At 37.9% G+C, this 16,656-nt stretch overlaps 1 protein-coding gene across 2 annotated transcripts; it reads left to right on the forward strand.

Annotated features, from left to right (window-relative positions):
• Positions 1-3,722: 3,722 nt before the first annotated feature.
• Positions 3,723-11,010, forward strand: zgc:92606 (uncharacterized protein LOC100000242 homolog). 2 transcript variants are annotated; one of them, XM_053625678.1, is made up of 5 exons: positions 3,723-3,872; positions 5,428-5,517; positions 5,617-5,695; positions 8,627-8,745; positions 9,904-11,010. In XM_053625678.1, exons 2-5 carry the CDS (start codon positions 5,428-5,430, stop codon positions 9,967-9,969), a joined length of 354 nt encoding a protein of 117 aa, XP_053481653.1. In that variant the 5' UTR covers positions 3,723-3,872; the 3' UTR covers positions 9,970-11,010. The 2 variants fall into 2 exon arrangements, with proteins under 2 accessions (XP_053481653.1, XP_053481645.1); XM_053625670.1 differs by having other exon boundaries at positions 3,727-3,952.
• The last annotated feature ends 5,646 nt before the right edge of the window (positions 11,011-16,656 follow it).

Below are 16,656 nucleotides of genomic sequence, written 5' to 3' on the forward strand. Positions count from 1 at the left end.
TTCACTGGTCTCTCATGATTGAATTTTTCATTTATTTACAAGCAGAATAATCTGCTACACTTCACTTCACCACTAGGTGTAAGTGACACTTCTGTTCAAGATGCTCTTGTTGAATTTAGTGTTAATTTAGTACAGCAAAAGTCGATATAGATACTAAATCGAAATTCTGGCCAGTGTAAGTCTAATGTTTTAAGACTGTCAGTAACAATATTATTAGTTAACTTCAATCATAATGATACAACATTCAAGAGAGCTAAGATTGTCAATGTTTATTGAACAGAAAACTCATTGCTAATACTAGTATGGCTAATGTAGCTATGAAATGCTAATTACAGCTGCACATGGTACCCATGTTAGTTTTTTGAATGCGTTGTGCATCTAGGGGTCAACATTACCATATTGGACCTAATATAAGATATAATATCCTTATTATATTATTACAATATTATATTTTCCTTGTATTCTGGCAAATACAGTAATACATGAAAACAGGTTTATACTGTATATGACATTTTTTTGCATCAGGATTATTTCAGTGGGTAATTATGCTTTGCTTATGCCAGATGCCCAAGAAACCAGCAGTCGAAAGGGATTCCCTTTTCACAGTCCTCTGTTCATCAAGAGAGACCATAGTCCAAAATGGCAACGTAGCTACTCCTAATCAGAGCATCTGGACAGAGCTTAGTGAGCAGCTAGAAAAGATCACTGCAAAGGCTCTATATACTTTTTTTTAAATTGAACAGACACAACATCTGGACTGCTTTAGGGTTTATTTATCAAAGTGATCGTGAAACAAGTGATGACACTGATTTTGAGCCAGGGTGCCTTTCCCCCAGACCAGAAAGATTACTGGACTTTCAATCTTCAAGTTCCATTTCAGAAATTGATTGAATTCATGCCTGAAACAGTTCAATACAAAAACAAGTTCTCTAAAACACAAAAAAGGGAATACACTATTTTGAAGCCTGGCATCTGGACGCATGTGATAAATCATCACATTTGGCAAGAAGTGAAAAGCCCCTGCACATTTGAATTTAAAAGAGCCAAGGTCTATCCATCAGCCACAGAGAAATACATAGAAATCAGAGGCAACTGTAAGGAATGTCATGGCCACATTCACATAAAATGTGACAGAGAGCCTGAAATGAACAGCCCTATGGTGCTCAATTGTTTTATTAAAAACACTGATGACTCCCTGCACACTGGCTGTTCCAAGCATGCAATGCCTGGTAACTTGTGTGTTCAGATTGCAAAATAACTGTGTGAGGGTAGAATGGAACCCCATGCATGGAGGGCATCAGAGGCAACACAGCTGATGGTTTTTGGAGATCCTGAGCCAAGCCATCTTCCTAATTTGGCCACACTGTGCAAAGCAAAGCAAGAGAGAAATGACTTAGAATTAGGCGACAAGGATCCTATTTTGTCACTGCAGATGTTAAAATATAGTGCACCTCACAGTGGTAGCATTAAAGACATTTGACTGGACAAGTTTTTCTGTCACTACTGGAGTCAAACACAAATGTTTATGTACAAGTCATTATCAAAGAAGTCTACTAACCCCACTGTGAGTTTTGATGCAACTAGCTTAGTAGTGAGGAAACCACAGAGACCAAATGGCATGTCTGGCCATATCTTCTTATATCAGGGTGTTCTGGCAGGGGATGAGAATTCAGGTGTCCCAGTGGTGCAAATGCTGTCAGAGAGACACGATGTTAATGCAATAACACATTGGCTGACAGAATGGATATGTGCAGGTGCACCAATTCCAAAAGAGGTTGTGAGAGCTACTACGCAGTATTGTTGTGGCTCTCAGTGAAGCAGAGGGCAATGACAGCCCTGGAGCCCCTGTTGAAAACTGGAGAGGCCTAGCGGTTCCACCCAAAAAGAGGAAGACATACCTCTCTCCTTGTCCTGAATGGCTCCATGCAGATCCATCCATGCGGGGGAAAAGAGTGAAAGTGGAACTATTGAAAAATGGAAATAATCAACAGCGTGTTAAACTCAGTAAATCAAGGATCTCTGTGCTGAATACATGTGCATTTGATGCTTTTTGTCAATGCTTATTTTTCTTGAAGTCGGGGTTGATGGTGTTTGCACTCAAGTCTTGGTTTGAAGACAGATAGTGGCTTGTCTGTGTTAAGTGTTTTTAAGTTTAAGTTTTTAAAGGAATCCTACGATTTGATCGCCATCATCTAGTTTGCTGGTAAGACCACACAAGTAATCGCTTAAGGGCGGCATCCAGTCACCTTCTTTACTTTTAAAAATGACGCTGTCGGTGTCTGTGTGTGTCTGTGTCTGTGTGTGCGCGTGCGTGCGTGTGTGTGTGTGTGTGTGTGTGGAATTGCACCGGACAGCTATAGGAAAGAACATGTATCAATAATTATCATTAAACTTTTGACCTAGGCCTAACTCATGAGTGTTTCACAATCTATGTGAAAGAACTTGTATGTATGTATGTATGTATGTATGCATGGGACTGCACCAGAACCGGATTTAACATAATTATATTTGATGATGATGACCTGCAAACATAATTATATTTGATGACGATGACCTGCAAACATAATTATATTTGATGAAGAATACCTGTCAAGATCATTATAATTGATGACCTTTTTACCTTGACCTGTCAAAACCAATTAGTGATTTTTGGTAGCATACAAAATATACAAACTATTTCTCTCTCTCACTGCTAACCCAGAAGAACATTAAGGCTCTGCTGCTTCAGGGCCTGGGCAACTTGCAATAATTGAGGGAAACATGAATTCTGCTCTTTACCAGAAAATCCTAAAGGAGAATGTCTGGTCATCAGACCCGACAATAATCAATAGGAGTAAATCCTAGTCCTAGAAGTAAGTGAAAGACTGATCTCCAGTTATCGGAAGCATTTGGTTGCAGTTATTGCTGCTAAAGGTGGCATAACCAGATTTTAAGTTTAAGGGGGCAATTGTTACGTTGGTTCTAGGTGTTGAATAACTTTTTTTTTTTTGCTTCAGGAAAAAAAAAAACAACTTGTGTATTTACTCAGGTTGCCTTTGTTTTATGCTTTATACTTTTTTTACAGCACTGTATTAAGGATGTAGGTCCTTAATGGTATCCACTAGACCTAACATGCCAGCAACAAAAGGTAACAAAGTCAGCAGAGACCTACAGGGACCGTTACAGTTTCCATTAAATCCAATACAATTCCCATTATACCCATTAAAACCGTTACAAATTCTATGAGGGTTTGTTTTTTTCCCCAGCAGGCTGCACAGCTACTTCAACCATGACATCATGCTCATTTAGCTGGCTTTTAGTTAATCTACAGTTGTAAACTTCAATTCTTATTCAGTTAGTATGAATAAATAATGCTACTTTATATTTTTTTCCTCCAAGTCTTTCAGTTTTCCTACAGAAAACTGAAAGACTGAGAAAATGCGTTTAAAAGCTCTGAATCGTTCAGGTGAAAGGGTGGAACATTGTTCTACACGTTCCCGGAGTACATCCTCAGGGTACAAAAGAGAACATTACAAACGGACACGTCGGACACGTAGCACAACGCCATGCTCGGTTTTCCTTCATTCTGATTGGTTCGCTTGACACGGACAACGCTTGAACGGCAAGCCGTTTTGTCCAATGAAAGCGTAGTAAACAAATAAAACCCCGCCCACAGCCTTGCTCTCATTGGACAGAAATGATTTCCATCTTTCTGGAAGTTTCTTATCGGTCGAAGCACTCACAAAGAGGCGGTACAAGCTTTGTTGTTGTTTTTGGTAATGGTTTTAGGTCGTCGACATATATCATTATTTTTTTTAAACAGGCCGAGCTCGGAAAGAGTTGGAGTTATACATTTAAGGACCCTGACATCTTTGTCTTGTTGAAGCCGTAACGTAAGGTTTATTTATTTATTTTTATTATTATTATTTTTTTTACTTTTTAGCTGAATCCGTCTGCTGAGGAAAAAATAAAGGTGGGTTATTTGTATTTTCGCTCCATCTCATCCATGTGCTGCAGAGAGTAATAATGGCTAAAGATCGTTTGACAGCTTTTCTGAAATAACAAGGCAAATGTCAGTCCTTTGCCGTAGACAGTTTCTCTTACATGTCAGAACAGACCATACATCAACCTTTAAAGCGTTTTAAATACATTTTAAAAGGTTACAATGCTATGCAAAAGTCTTATTTTATATATTAGTCTTACAGTTGGGGTCATAAATTTCCATACGCCTTGTGGAATCTGTAAAATGTCAATAATAATAATAATAATAATAATAATAATAATAATAATAGAAGTAGGATCATAAAAATTGCATTTTGTTTTATTTAGTACTGCCCTGAATAAGCTATTTCACATAAACAGATGTTTACATATAGTCCACAAGACAAGATAATAACTGAATTTATACAAATGAACCAATTTTTATAAGCCCTCTTATTATTATTATTTTTTAAATTACTAACATTTAGCAAATTCTGCAAGGTATGTAAACTTGACCTCAACTGTAGATGTTTATGGCTTCTGCATTAATGTCAGTAGAAAAAAATGTTTTAATGCCAAACCTAAATTGAAAAAATTGTTTCTAAACAAAATAATAGAATAATATACTTTTAGATGCTGACATGTAAGATAAGACACTTTTTTAAAGATAAAAGACATGCATTATTTTGCACGCAGAGACAGAAGTGAGCAAAGGCTGGAGGTCGCCTGTAAGAAACAACTGATTGATTTAAGTGATGCATGAAGTCAGCGAGTGCTCACATCAAATACTGATTTGATATTGGTTTGTACTTGTATAGAAACTTCATTCATTCGTCTTCAGTAACTGCTTTTTACTGGTCAGGGTCAGAGTGGATCCGCAGCCTACCCTGGAAATGCACCCTGGATGGGACACCAGTCCATTGGAGGGCATTTAGAAACTTTGTTTTCAAAATGTTTGTTTTCTTTACATGTCCCTAAGACTTTTGCACAGTAATCCATGTGTCTCTGTATTAAAAGTGATTTGCAGAGAGGCACGTACACCCCTGTAATGATGAGGGCATTCATTTCTGTTAATAAACACAACAGCAGCCAGTTCATCAGCCTCAATATCAGGAGGTGAACTCATGTGTAGACCTGCATAGTCTATAAAGGGTGACGACAAATTAAAGAACAGAGAAGTTTGTGTATGGGCAAGTTTACGCATGTTTTGTTCTTTTTAAAATCTGAAAACGCATGACAATAAAGCTGACTTAACTTACTTTGATTCACACCACATTTCAGTATCAGTCTCTACCTATACAAACATAACACAAAAAATAGTAGAGATATTACAGTGAGCGAGAGTTTGAATATGTAACAGCAGCCGTTGTGGGTTTCTTATTTTTCCCCTTAAACGATTTAATGTTCATGATTTAATCTAAAGCTCACCACTAATATTTATGTAATGTGTGTGTTTCTGGTCCTCAGATGAGTTGCCAGTACCAGCGCAGTGTTCCGTTCGAGTTCAGAAAATTGGAGGGAGAGAGAGTTCGTGCCAAACATCCAGACAAAATTCCGGTTGGTGTGTCATGTCAAAAACAACATTGTTTCGACAGCTTGACAGAGAGTTATTAAAGCTTAAGGATGATTGACGTTCAGCGTTGTATTTTTTATTAGATCATTGTAGAGAGAGCTGCCAGATCACGTGCCCCTGAACTTGACAAAAAGAAATACCTCGTTCCATCAGAGCTGACAGGTGAGTGTGTCTTTCACTATTTTTTATGAGGGGAGAATGTCACAAACATCAATTGTCAAAAATAGAAAGAAGTCGTAAAAATCAGTTAGAAAGAATTCAGATTTTTAAAACTGCTTTCTGTCATTCATCATGTCTCATACCATAAAATTAACATTAACATGCAAGGTGATACAGAAAGGGCTGAAAGTAACAAATGTTTGATTAAAAGAGAAGCAATGAAAGAAATGTTAAATGGATAATTTGATCATTAGAACAGTGATAAAATAAAAGTTATTATTGTTAAGTCTGCTGTCGTTTTATCAAGCCAGCAATGTTTTTGTCTGTCTGTCTTATTTATTGTGTTTTGGAGCTTCTAGTTACCAGCAATTTTCAACTATTGTTTGTGTATATGTTTAGGCTTGTATGATATAGATTTTTTTTAACCTGATCACGATTATCCATTTTAAAATATAGCGATAAACATTTTAATTGCCCAGGACCATTACCCTGGAAAAGACAGGAAAACAAGTATTTCCACCATTTCCTGTTTAAGGAGCGTAGGACAGGGCATAATAATATCATCAGCTGTACACTCGAGAACTCTGGCCATCATGAAGATGCAGCTGTATGGTAGATTTGTAAGAAATTCTGCGGTAATGTGCAGTAAACAGTTAAAGTAAAAATGCTTTAACACTAAATTTTGATATAATACTTTTCCTAATTGGTTGTCTAATGTCCAGAAGGCTGACATTTTCTCTGTTGATTCTCATCACCAGTAACATTATTTGTACGTGTTAGATTTGACACTACATTGTAGGCCTATTTAATCTGTTTGATTTCAAATCTTCACCCTTTTTTATTTTTGGCTGAAAACCGATAGAGCTGCTCATTCTCTGTGTGAATTTTTTTCAGTGCTATATACACTCAACATCCACTTTATTAGGAACACCTGCACATTCATGCAGTTATCTAATCAGCCAATCATGTGGCAGCAGCGCAATGCAAAAAATCATGCAGGTACTTCATGTCAAGAGCTTCAGGTGATGTTTTTCACACCGTTCTGTGTAAACTCTAGAGACTGTTTTGCGTGAAAATTCCAGGAGATCAACAGTTTCAGAAATACTCCAACCAGCCCCCCTGGTACCAACAACCATGCCACAATCAAAGTCACAGAGATCATAGTTTTTTCCATTCTAATGTTTGATGTGAACCAGAGTTTCCGCTAAGAAATTTTGGTGTTCGCCAACGTGTCTCGGAATGATGGTTTACCGGACAAAGTGGAAAAACATTTTGGACTATGCATAGTATATGCGATTGTGGCGGCAGGGGCGTGGTTGAGCGTCAGCTGTGGAAGGAGAGGAGGTGGGTCGAATCGGCAGGTAACGCGTGATTCAGACCTGCGTTGGATTAGCCCGAGTTTAATGATAATGAGTCTTTATTGATCACATATACATATGTATAATGAAATTCTTTTCTTTGCATACCCCAGCATGTCAGGAAGCTGGGGTCAGAGCGCAGGATCAGCCATCCTTGTTTACTTGTGTGTTACTTTGTGCTTTCAGTGACTCCCGTAACGAGAGAAAGAGCGAGCGAGAGAGTCGACCAGCACAAAGATGTGCGTGTGGTTGAATGAATTGAATAATGCGAGCAAATCAGAGTACACGTAACAGGAGAAGCATTTGAGGGGAAAAATTATTTGTGCAGACAGAAACCTTATTTATGTATGCAATTACGAACGTACTTTGTCTAATGTATATTTGCTTCATGATAATGTTTTTACTGGACATTGTGACCGACAGTTTTTGATTTTATTGAACATTTAGAATTTTTAATGGTCACAAATGGGTATTTACCGGCTAACAGAAACGCTGATATGACCATAACTTGACCTGTATCTGCATAATTTTTTGCATGGTGCTGCTGCCAATGGATTGAATGATCAGATAACTGCATGAATGTGCAGGTGTAAAAGTGTTCCTAAAAAAGTGGACGGTGAGAGTATATATCTGTCTAATGTTATCTAAGCCAAACATACACTGATAGATTTCATTTCACATTAATAGACTCAAAAATTATTCATGTACTTTTTTATAAAGTGTGGGATGAGATTGGGGGAAGGGGTGGTGCATTTTTGAGTGATTTTGAGTGACTTATACTAGTGCTACCTTTCCTGCTCAGAGGTCATTTGAATACTCCTCAGAGAGCAACAGATCCGGAGTGTGCTAAACTTTCCACCACTCTGGGGTAATTTCCACATTTTCCGGTCTTTTCTATTCATAAAGATGAGTCAGAAGAGAGTGCTGCTGAGTGGGTGGGATTTATTCCATTCGGTTTTATGACGATGGACAAGAACAAAAGCAAAATATGCGGGGACTAAAAAAAAACAAGAGGGAGAAACTCTCTTTGAACCATTCTGCTTCTCATACATTCATAGCCTCAATCCCTATTTCAAAAACTACACTACTCATAGTGTAGTCAGTCTAAACATATACCTTTTACTTTCTAACACTAGTGTACTTCGATGTTTTTGTGGAACTCCTACACAAAACGCCTACTGGTTGGCAGTTCTGGTAATATAAGATAATTAGTGTTCAACGTTATCGGAAATCTTGGCTGTATAATATCATTTAGGGACAATCAATATATTATTGTCACTTAGTTTTCTTTAATTTCTCACTAAAATGGTCATCATAAGACGGTTGTTTTTGTCAGGTAGTTTTGATCATTTTCAGCCCTCATATTAGTTACATTTAACCAACAAACCTTTCGATATTTGGGTCTGTGTGCACATTATTTCATGCATTGTTAATGCTTAATTTGAATTCTTGAGTAATTCAAAATAGGCCACAGAGAACAGACATCGTCTTCTGACTTTTATCTTTCTGAACACTCTTTCTCTTCATGAAGCTCTTTATATAGTGTTCTGTGAATAACAGACTATCTTTCTTGCAGTTGGCCAGCTGTGCTTCCTGATCAGACAGCGAATCTCCATAAGGCCAGAAGAAGCACTCTTCTTTTTTGTTAAAAATTCCCTTCCTCCTTCCAGCTGCCCGCTTTCTGTTGTATATGAGGTATTACACTTTCACACAACTTACAAATACATTTTATACATTTTACATTTAAGTTAACCTGACAGTGTGTTAAAGAAGCTGGAGTTTTCATTGATTACAAGAGACACAAATTTTAACAAAATCTATTTATAGAATTCTTAAATGTAGTTGAGGTCATAAGTTTACATGCACCTTGCAGAATCTGCAAAATGTTAATACATTAAAAAAAAGAGGGATCATTAATATTGCATTTGTTTGTTTTTTTAATTTAGTACTGCCCTGAATAAACTATTTCACATAACAGATGTTTACATATAGTCCACAAAACACAATAATAACTGAAACAATAATAACACAAATAAACCAAATAAACCAATAATAACCAGTTCAGAAGTTTACATATGCTTGATTCTTAATACTGTGGGTCGTTCCCCGGATGATCAACGACTGTTTGTTTTTATGTTTTGTGATAGTCGTTCACACTGAGGACAACTGAGGGACTCATACACAATTATTACAAAAGGCAAACATTCACTGATTCTCAAGAAAGCAGCACGATGCATTAAGAGGCAGGGGGGTGTAAACTTGTGAACAGGATGAACTGTGTAAATTATTTTTTCTTCTGGGAAACATTTAAATATCTTATGTAGCTTCTGAAGAGCAGTACTAAATGGGGAAAAAAGATCTTTAAACAAAATAATAATTTACACCAATCATCCTGTTCAAATGTTTACACCCCCCGGGCTCTTAATGTACCTTAATGTTGCCTTCTTGAGCATCATTGAATGTTTTGTAATGTAATAGTTGTGTTGAGTCACTCTCTTGTCCTCAATGTGAACTGTAAACTGTTAGTTACCAGCATTTAGTATTGTTCATGATTTGTTCTTATTGGCTTAGGGGTCTGCTGGAGTACTTGTAATTTTTTTTGCGGGCTTAGGACCTGCTTTTTTGTCAGAATGCTATGTAAATGTCTCTTAAGTTACTTTCTCCTAATTTGGGGAGTAAGGAGCTACCTTTCACATTATGATTTTTTGTGAATATAGCCCATGGAATTATCCCCATTATCCAAATGCTTGAAAAACGCAAAAATTAAAAAAAAGTTTTCAAATCAGCAATTTAATACAGGCATGAGCTTGTATTTTTGGTGGGGTAATGCTTTTGTGTCCATGTGTATTTCAGGAACACCACGAGGAGGACCTGTTCCTGTACATGACCTACAGCAATGAGAGTGTGTACGGTGCCTGAGAGGATCAAAAAGTTGGAATGGAAGGACGAGGGACTTTGGCCAATGAGAGAATTTGGGGCATGATAGAGGAGGGGATGGAATTTAAACAGTGGTGTGGTGATATTATTATTGTTTTACCACTATTAATCCATTTTGTATGAAGCTAAGCTTACAGCGTTGAACATCAGTGTGGTTTTGTAGGATGAAACTGGTTTGTGTTTCATTACAATGGGTTTAATTACGTTTAACAATGAAAGTAAGGCATTGCAATGTAAATATAAGTGAGGGAGGGAGAGAAGGGTTGTAAATGACACATAAAAAAGTTAATGGGGACAGTTTCAAGATCGTGGTGCAGTACAAAGTCTTCCCACAATTCCATGACCTGTGTCCCAGGAGTGACTCATCTGTATTTAAGGAAAATATTATTTTTTGTAAAGGTATATGATCAATTTTTGCGGTAAAAAAAAAGACAAATATGCAGTGTTGTGTTGGTGTGGGTTTTTTATTTTCATAAAAACAATTAAGTTAAATGTTTGTGGACAACTGACCATCACACCAATATGTGCATTTTGAACATCCCATTCCAGTCCCCCTTTGCTGTTATAATAACCTCCATTCTACTGGGATGACTTTCCACTACATTTTGGAGTCTGGCAGTGGGGATTTGCTCATTAAGCCACAAGAGCATTAGTGAGTTTGACACTGATGAGGAGGCCTGGTGCACAGTCCGCATTACAATTTATCCTAAAGGCATTCAGTGGGCTTGAGGTCAGGGCTCTGTGCACATCACTCAAGTTCTTCTACACCAACCTTATCTATCAGACCATGTCTTCATAGACCTTGCTTTGTGCAGAGTGGCATTGTAATGCTGGAACGGGTTTGGGCCTGTTAGCTCCAGTGCAGGGAAATTGTAATGCTACAGCATACAAAGGAGATTCTATACAATTATGGGCTTCCAATTTAGTGGCAACAGTGTGGGGAAAAACCACATACAGTGTGAGTGTGATGGTCAGGTGTCCACAAACTTTTGGCCATATACTTTATGGAAATCACCACAAAAACTGCCTTGAATTTGTAGTGACTTAATCACCAACATATTGCCAACATATCAGCTTTAATGAGGTCTGACTGTTAACACTTTGAGATGTGATATCTCAGAGCAACATGAGTTCCAAAGCAGTCAGATAGCTGGAGTCTGAATTTCATATAATATGAAAAATGATTAAATTCAAGAAGCACATTCTCAAAGCCATGGCAGTGTAGGGCAAGGACAAATGGCATCAGCAAAGAGGATCAGTAGTCGCCATCATAACCTTACTTACACATATAGATGGACTCACCCCATTTATTATTCAGGTTAAAACTGTGTCAAAACTGCATTTAAGTATTGAATATTATCTTGCCATCAAGGAAAAACAAGTGCTGTAAAAATGGTGAGAAATGAGTAACAATCTGTGCTGAAGAATGGTTTTAAACAAACCCCCTCTCAGTCCAAATTTGAGTGTAAAATATATGTAATAATACAATAAAGTGTAAGAGTAGTTTAAAGGTGATTTACATTTTAAGACAGATTTAGATTTGATGTTGTTTTCCCCACCACAATTTTCAGTTTTACTCAATTGTATAACCAGTGTTAGAATGTACGTAGTGCACTGGTTTAGTGTCCAGGACTTGAATCAAGGCTACTTCATCAATTAAGACTAATCCACCCAGATGTGTCTCTCTGAAGATGATTATTTTTCTTTCAATAATAGCACAAGTGTTTTATTCCCTTTATACCACAGCAATTTGCCAATGATTACATTTTGTAATTTGAACGATACAATAAAAGTCAACAAGAACAAAAATCACAGCTTGTCATGTTATTGAGACACTGCCAAGTGCAAACTCCTCAGTCCAGTGTCAGTCCTTTCCTGTTGTGGAAAACTTACTGACTGTTACAAAGCACTAACCCTGGAGACTCCTTCCAAAAAGTGTTCAATAACAATACACAGTATTTTAATCCATTTCTTTTATTAGCTTTGAATTCTTGTAGAGCATCTGCCACAATTCACAGCAAGTGATCTGTTAGTATCCAAAAGATAATGTTTTAGAACAACCTCATTAATAGAGACCTGTGATTTGAAGCACAGCCAGTACTATTGTCAAAGCTGCTGTTGCAGACAATTAATCATTATCTTCTTATAATCAGTAAAATTAATTTAGCTAGGTTTATTACTGTAGACATTACAGTCTACAAGACTGTCTCAGGACACAGCAAAAAAGTGGATTAAAAATATTGCACTATAATAGCTCTGACCTTGGACTGAAGGACAGTTCTTCTCACTGTAGAATAGTGAATTTCAAATTGTTTGGAGATAGTCTTATAACTCTTCCCAGATTGATGAGCAGCAACAGTTGTTTCCCTGAGGTCATGGCTGATATCATTTCTTCTTGGTATGATGTAGACACATACCATTGGTGCTCCAGAACACCAAACTGACAAATATTCTGCTTTTATAGAGGTAGTCACACTTCCCAGGGACCTCGGGGACACCCTGCCAATACATCGCAGGGCACAATTGCACACACACTACGGAAATGCCAATAAGCCTATACACATGTATTTGGACTGGGGAAGGAAGCCGGGGTACCCGGAGGAAACCGCCGAAGCACACTCTGAGCACACAGAGCAGAGGAAGGAATCAAACCATCAACCACATAGGTGTGAGGTAGATGTGCTAACCACTAAACCACCGCCGACCAGATTAATTAGTATTATTTATAAGTCGGGTCAGATCTACCAAGAGTACCTCAAGAACCCAGACCCGACCTGTAATGGTGTATAAATAATGATAATTATTCAGGTTGTATTGTATTATAGGGGGCACGGTGGCTTAGTGGTTAGTAAGTCTGCCTCACACCTCCTAGGGATTTTTAAATTTTTTTACAAATTTTTTTATGGAGGTTGTTTCCAATGTTTCCAATAGTTGATTAGGAAATTTCTTTTTGTCACAAGGCGAGACAGTACCTTTTTAAAATGAAATGCAGCAGTGAAAGGAAGAGGGAAGTGTCTGGATAGTGTGTTAGTGTAAAAGTGTTATGAGGAAGTATGAAACAATCAAGAAAGTGGATTTCATTGAACGGTGATTCTTCTGTTTCATTTCATTTTTTTGGTAATTATTTTACTTGAATACCATTGTTCATACTGGCTAACACTGTGTACATACATGGATTTAAGGGGTAGCTTGTGAGGAAAAGACTATTATAGTAGTTACATAAGTCCCTTTTGTCTGTTTTAGTTTTTTTTTCCCCCCTTGCCTGGCACTGGGGATTTGGTTAAGGAAACAAAACCTAAGAAAGCACAGAAAGTGAGAGACCATGGATGCTAAGAAAGTGACTGAGATGGAGATGAAAGAGCATACTCCAGCAGAAGTACACGATGATGAGGATGCAGAGAAAGACAAAATGGAAAGAATAAGAGGTAAAAAAAAAAATAACATAAAAAATAGCTTGCATCGACTGCATTCTGTACTCTACAAATGGTCATTTGGTAACTGATGAGCTTCTTAGACCAAAACTGTATATATAAGATAAATATATTCTAACCTTATATTATATACCCTATATAGTTCCCAGTTTGTCTGTTTTCCAGTGCCTGACTTTATCTTCCAATTCACTCATATTGTAACCTATTAGTCTTCCACTTTTTCTTCCCCTAGAAGCTAAGAAAGAGGCAGAAGAAGAAGAAGAAGAAGCTCATGTGAACTACAAACTGAAGAATCCAACAGAAGACATTTATAGTTTGGCTGCAGTGCCTGCTTCCACTACAAAACACAATGAAGGTAAACAACACTGCATCATTATAAAAAATAGACATTTACTTAATTAAACAAAAGGCTTAAATGATCTAAGAGTGTGGCACACATATACATTAAGTTGTGTGATAAGGTCTAATGTATGAAGGGTGAATGGGAGACATTAAACTATAAACATTATAGATCGTTTCAAATGTCTAGCTGTCTCTGATGATATAGTCACAGCCTCTGAAGGACAAAAGTTTAAAAAAAAAAACAAAAAAAAAAACAGGAACCGACACCAGACTGTGTGAAAGTGCCTTCATGGGTAACAGCAAAGCTGAAATTATTCTATATTTTATAATGTTGTGATAATGTGACAAATATTATTTCTTGTGAAACAAGCGTGACATGTTTTAGGGAAAGATTTGAGTGCAGTGATCTTATTAATTGTTTTTTTGTGTGTGTTAAAAAAAAATCAGGCTCTTGAGTGAAAATTCAGTATACTAGTGCCTAATATACTGAGCAATTCCTGGGCAATTTCATTCTTCAGAAGCTCCATCTGTATTGTCATGCACCTGGAATGATTTATTTCTATCAATTATACTATTACAATCAATTTACTAGAAACTGGAATATCCAGAAACTCCTCTTTCCTGAAGACTTTCCAGTTTTGGAAAATAAACATCTACTCACATAAAATTTCACATCAGCACTGTTGATACCTACATTGGGCAGACACCCTTATCCAGAGCAACTTACATTGATATCATTTTACATAACTGAACAGTTATGCTCAAGGGCTCGGCAGTGGCAGCACTGATATTTGAACTCATGACCTTCCAAGCCGAACTCCAATGTCTTAACCACTGAGTTACCACTGACCTACTACTGCTGTTATAGAAAATTCATCAACACCTTCTGACCAATTAATCTTGAAAATTCAACAGTAATGTGCCATAAAGCATGTTATAGTATAGAAAATAAGCTGGTTAGTATATATCACTATCTCTAAACCACAAGGTCGGCTCCGTTTGTCTTCCAGTAGCTGTGGGTGTTTAGGCTAGACTACTGATAGTGTCTGAAAGTGCTGTATAATTAGAGATACCAGGTCTTCAATATTCAAAATAAAAAATATAATCGCAGTGATTCAGACTGTGGCCTGGTTGTTGGTGACAGATGGGCTGGTTTCAGTATTTCAGGAATTGCTGCTGTCCCAGGATTTCCCCACACCGAACAGTCTGTAGAGTTTACACAGAATGAAGCGAAAAACAACAGCAACAACAACAAAAAAAATCCACTGAGCAGCAATTCAATGGGCAGGAATGCCTTGTTGATGAGAGAGGTCAAAGGAGAATGGTCAGACTATTTTGAGATACTGTAACCTATATAAGTGGAGCATGCTGGATTAACGGTCCGTGGAAAATACAATATCTCAGATCTCAGCTTTGGAGTGTGATAGGACAAAACTAAGTGTGATAGGAATACCAAATTCTGCTCTCTTGTCTTAGTCTTGACCTCCCTAATGCACGCCAAAGCTGAGATCTGATATCCTCTGTTTTAACCTGGGACAGGGACGTGTCTTCCAGTCACTCTTCCAGTCCAAGTATAGTGCAAAACCGGAGTCAAAATTCTTTTGTTCTGGATTTTTTGCATTGATATTTGGGAAGTTCTTATCGACATTTTCAGTCTTTCAGTGTGTTTATTTCACTACAGGTTCTTTTCACACGCCACATGCCACAGTTGAGATTTGAGATCCCCCGTTTTCCAGGGATCTGGCCGAGCAGCGTTTGAAAAGAACCTGTGCTGAAATAAACACACTGAAAGACTAAAAATGTCGATAAGAACTTCCCAAATATCAATGTAAAAATCCAGAACAAAATAATTTTTACTCTGGTTTTGCAGTATACTTGGACTGGAAGAGGGTCATGACACGTCCCGGTTAAGGCTCTGGGTTACTGATCAGAAGGTCAGGGGTTCAAGCCCCAGCACCGTCAAGCTGCCACTGTTGAGCCCTTGAGCAAGGTCCTTAACCCTCCCTGCTCCAGGGATGCCGTATCAGGGCTGACCCTGCACTCTGACCCCAAGTTCCTAACAACCTAGGATATGTGAAGAAAAGAATTTCACTGTGCTTTAATGTATATGTGATAAATATAGACTTCTTCTTCTTAAATAACCACTCTTTACAACCATGGTGAGCAGCATAAAACATCTCCGAATGCACAACACGCTGAGTCTTGAGGCTGATGGGATACAACAGCAGAAGACCACACCGGGTTCCACTTCTGTCAGCCAAGAACAGGAGTGCAAGACTACAGCAGGTTCCGTCTCAGCCTACCTGGACAGCTGAAGACTGGAAAAATGTCACCTGCTGTTTCTTCCAATCCTCACCTGCTCACCACTGTAGTAAAGAGTGTTTGTATTTGAGTTTAAAATAGTCTTGCCATTCTCCTTTGACCTCTCTCATGAACAAGGTGGTGAATGTATATTTCTGTAAAGAAAACTTTCCTCAAATCCACAAACAGGAACTGAAAAAGATATGCTCTCAGAACGTTTAGGGAACCAAAAAACAAACGTTCAAATAATGTTCTTGGTGCCAAATAATGATTAGGGGTAATAAAACAGCTAAGAGAGTGAGCAGACCAATGCAGTGGCACAAACACACGTAATACAGTAATACACTGTGCTAACTGAGGGTAAGGACCAGAACTGTTTCACTTCATCAATTAGAGCCAGAAGCAAAGAAAAGAAAAGAGGTGCTCTGGCAATAATGTTTAAACTGTTCATTATCGTGCTACATTGTGTGCTAAAATAGTGCGCCCCCCTCCCCGATCTTATTTCTTGACAAACCAGAAACAGTGCCCAGCACAGGCCGTGAGGTTACCATGGAGACAAGCACGGAGCCTGCCATTGGGGCATTTACTGGCTGCG

Source organism: Ictalurus furcatus, chromosome 1 (genome assembly GCF_023375685.1).
Source record: "Ictalurus furcatus strain D&B chromosome 1, Billie_1.0, whole genome shotgun sequence".
Classification (NCBI taxonomy): Eukaryota; Metazoa; Chordata; class Actinopteri; order Siluriformes; family Ictaluridae; genus Ictalurus; species Ictalurus furcatus.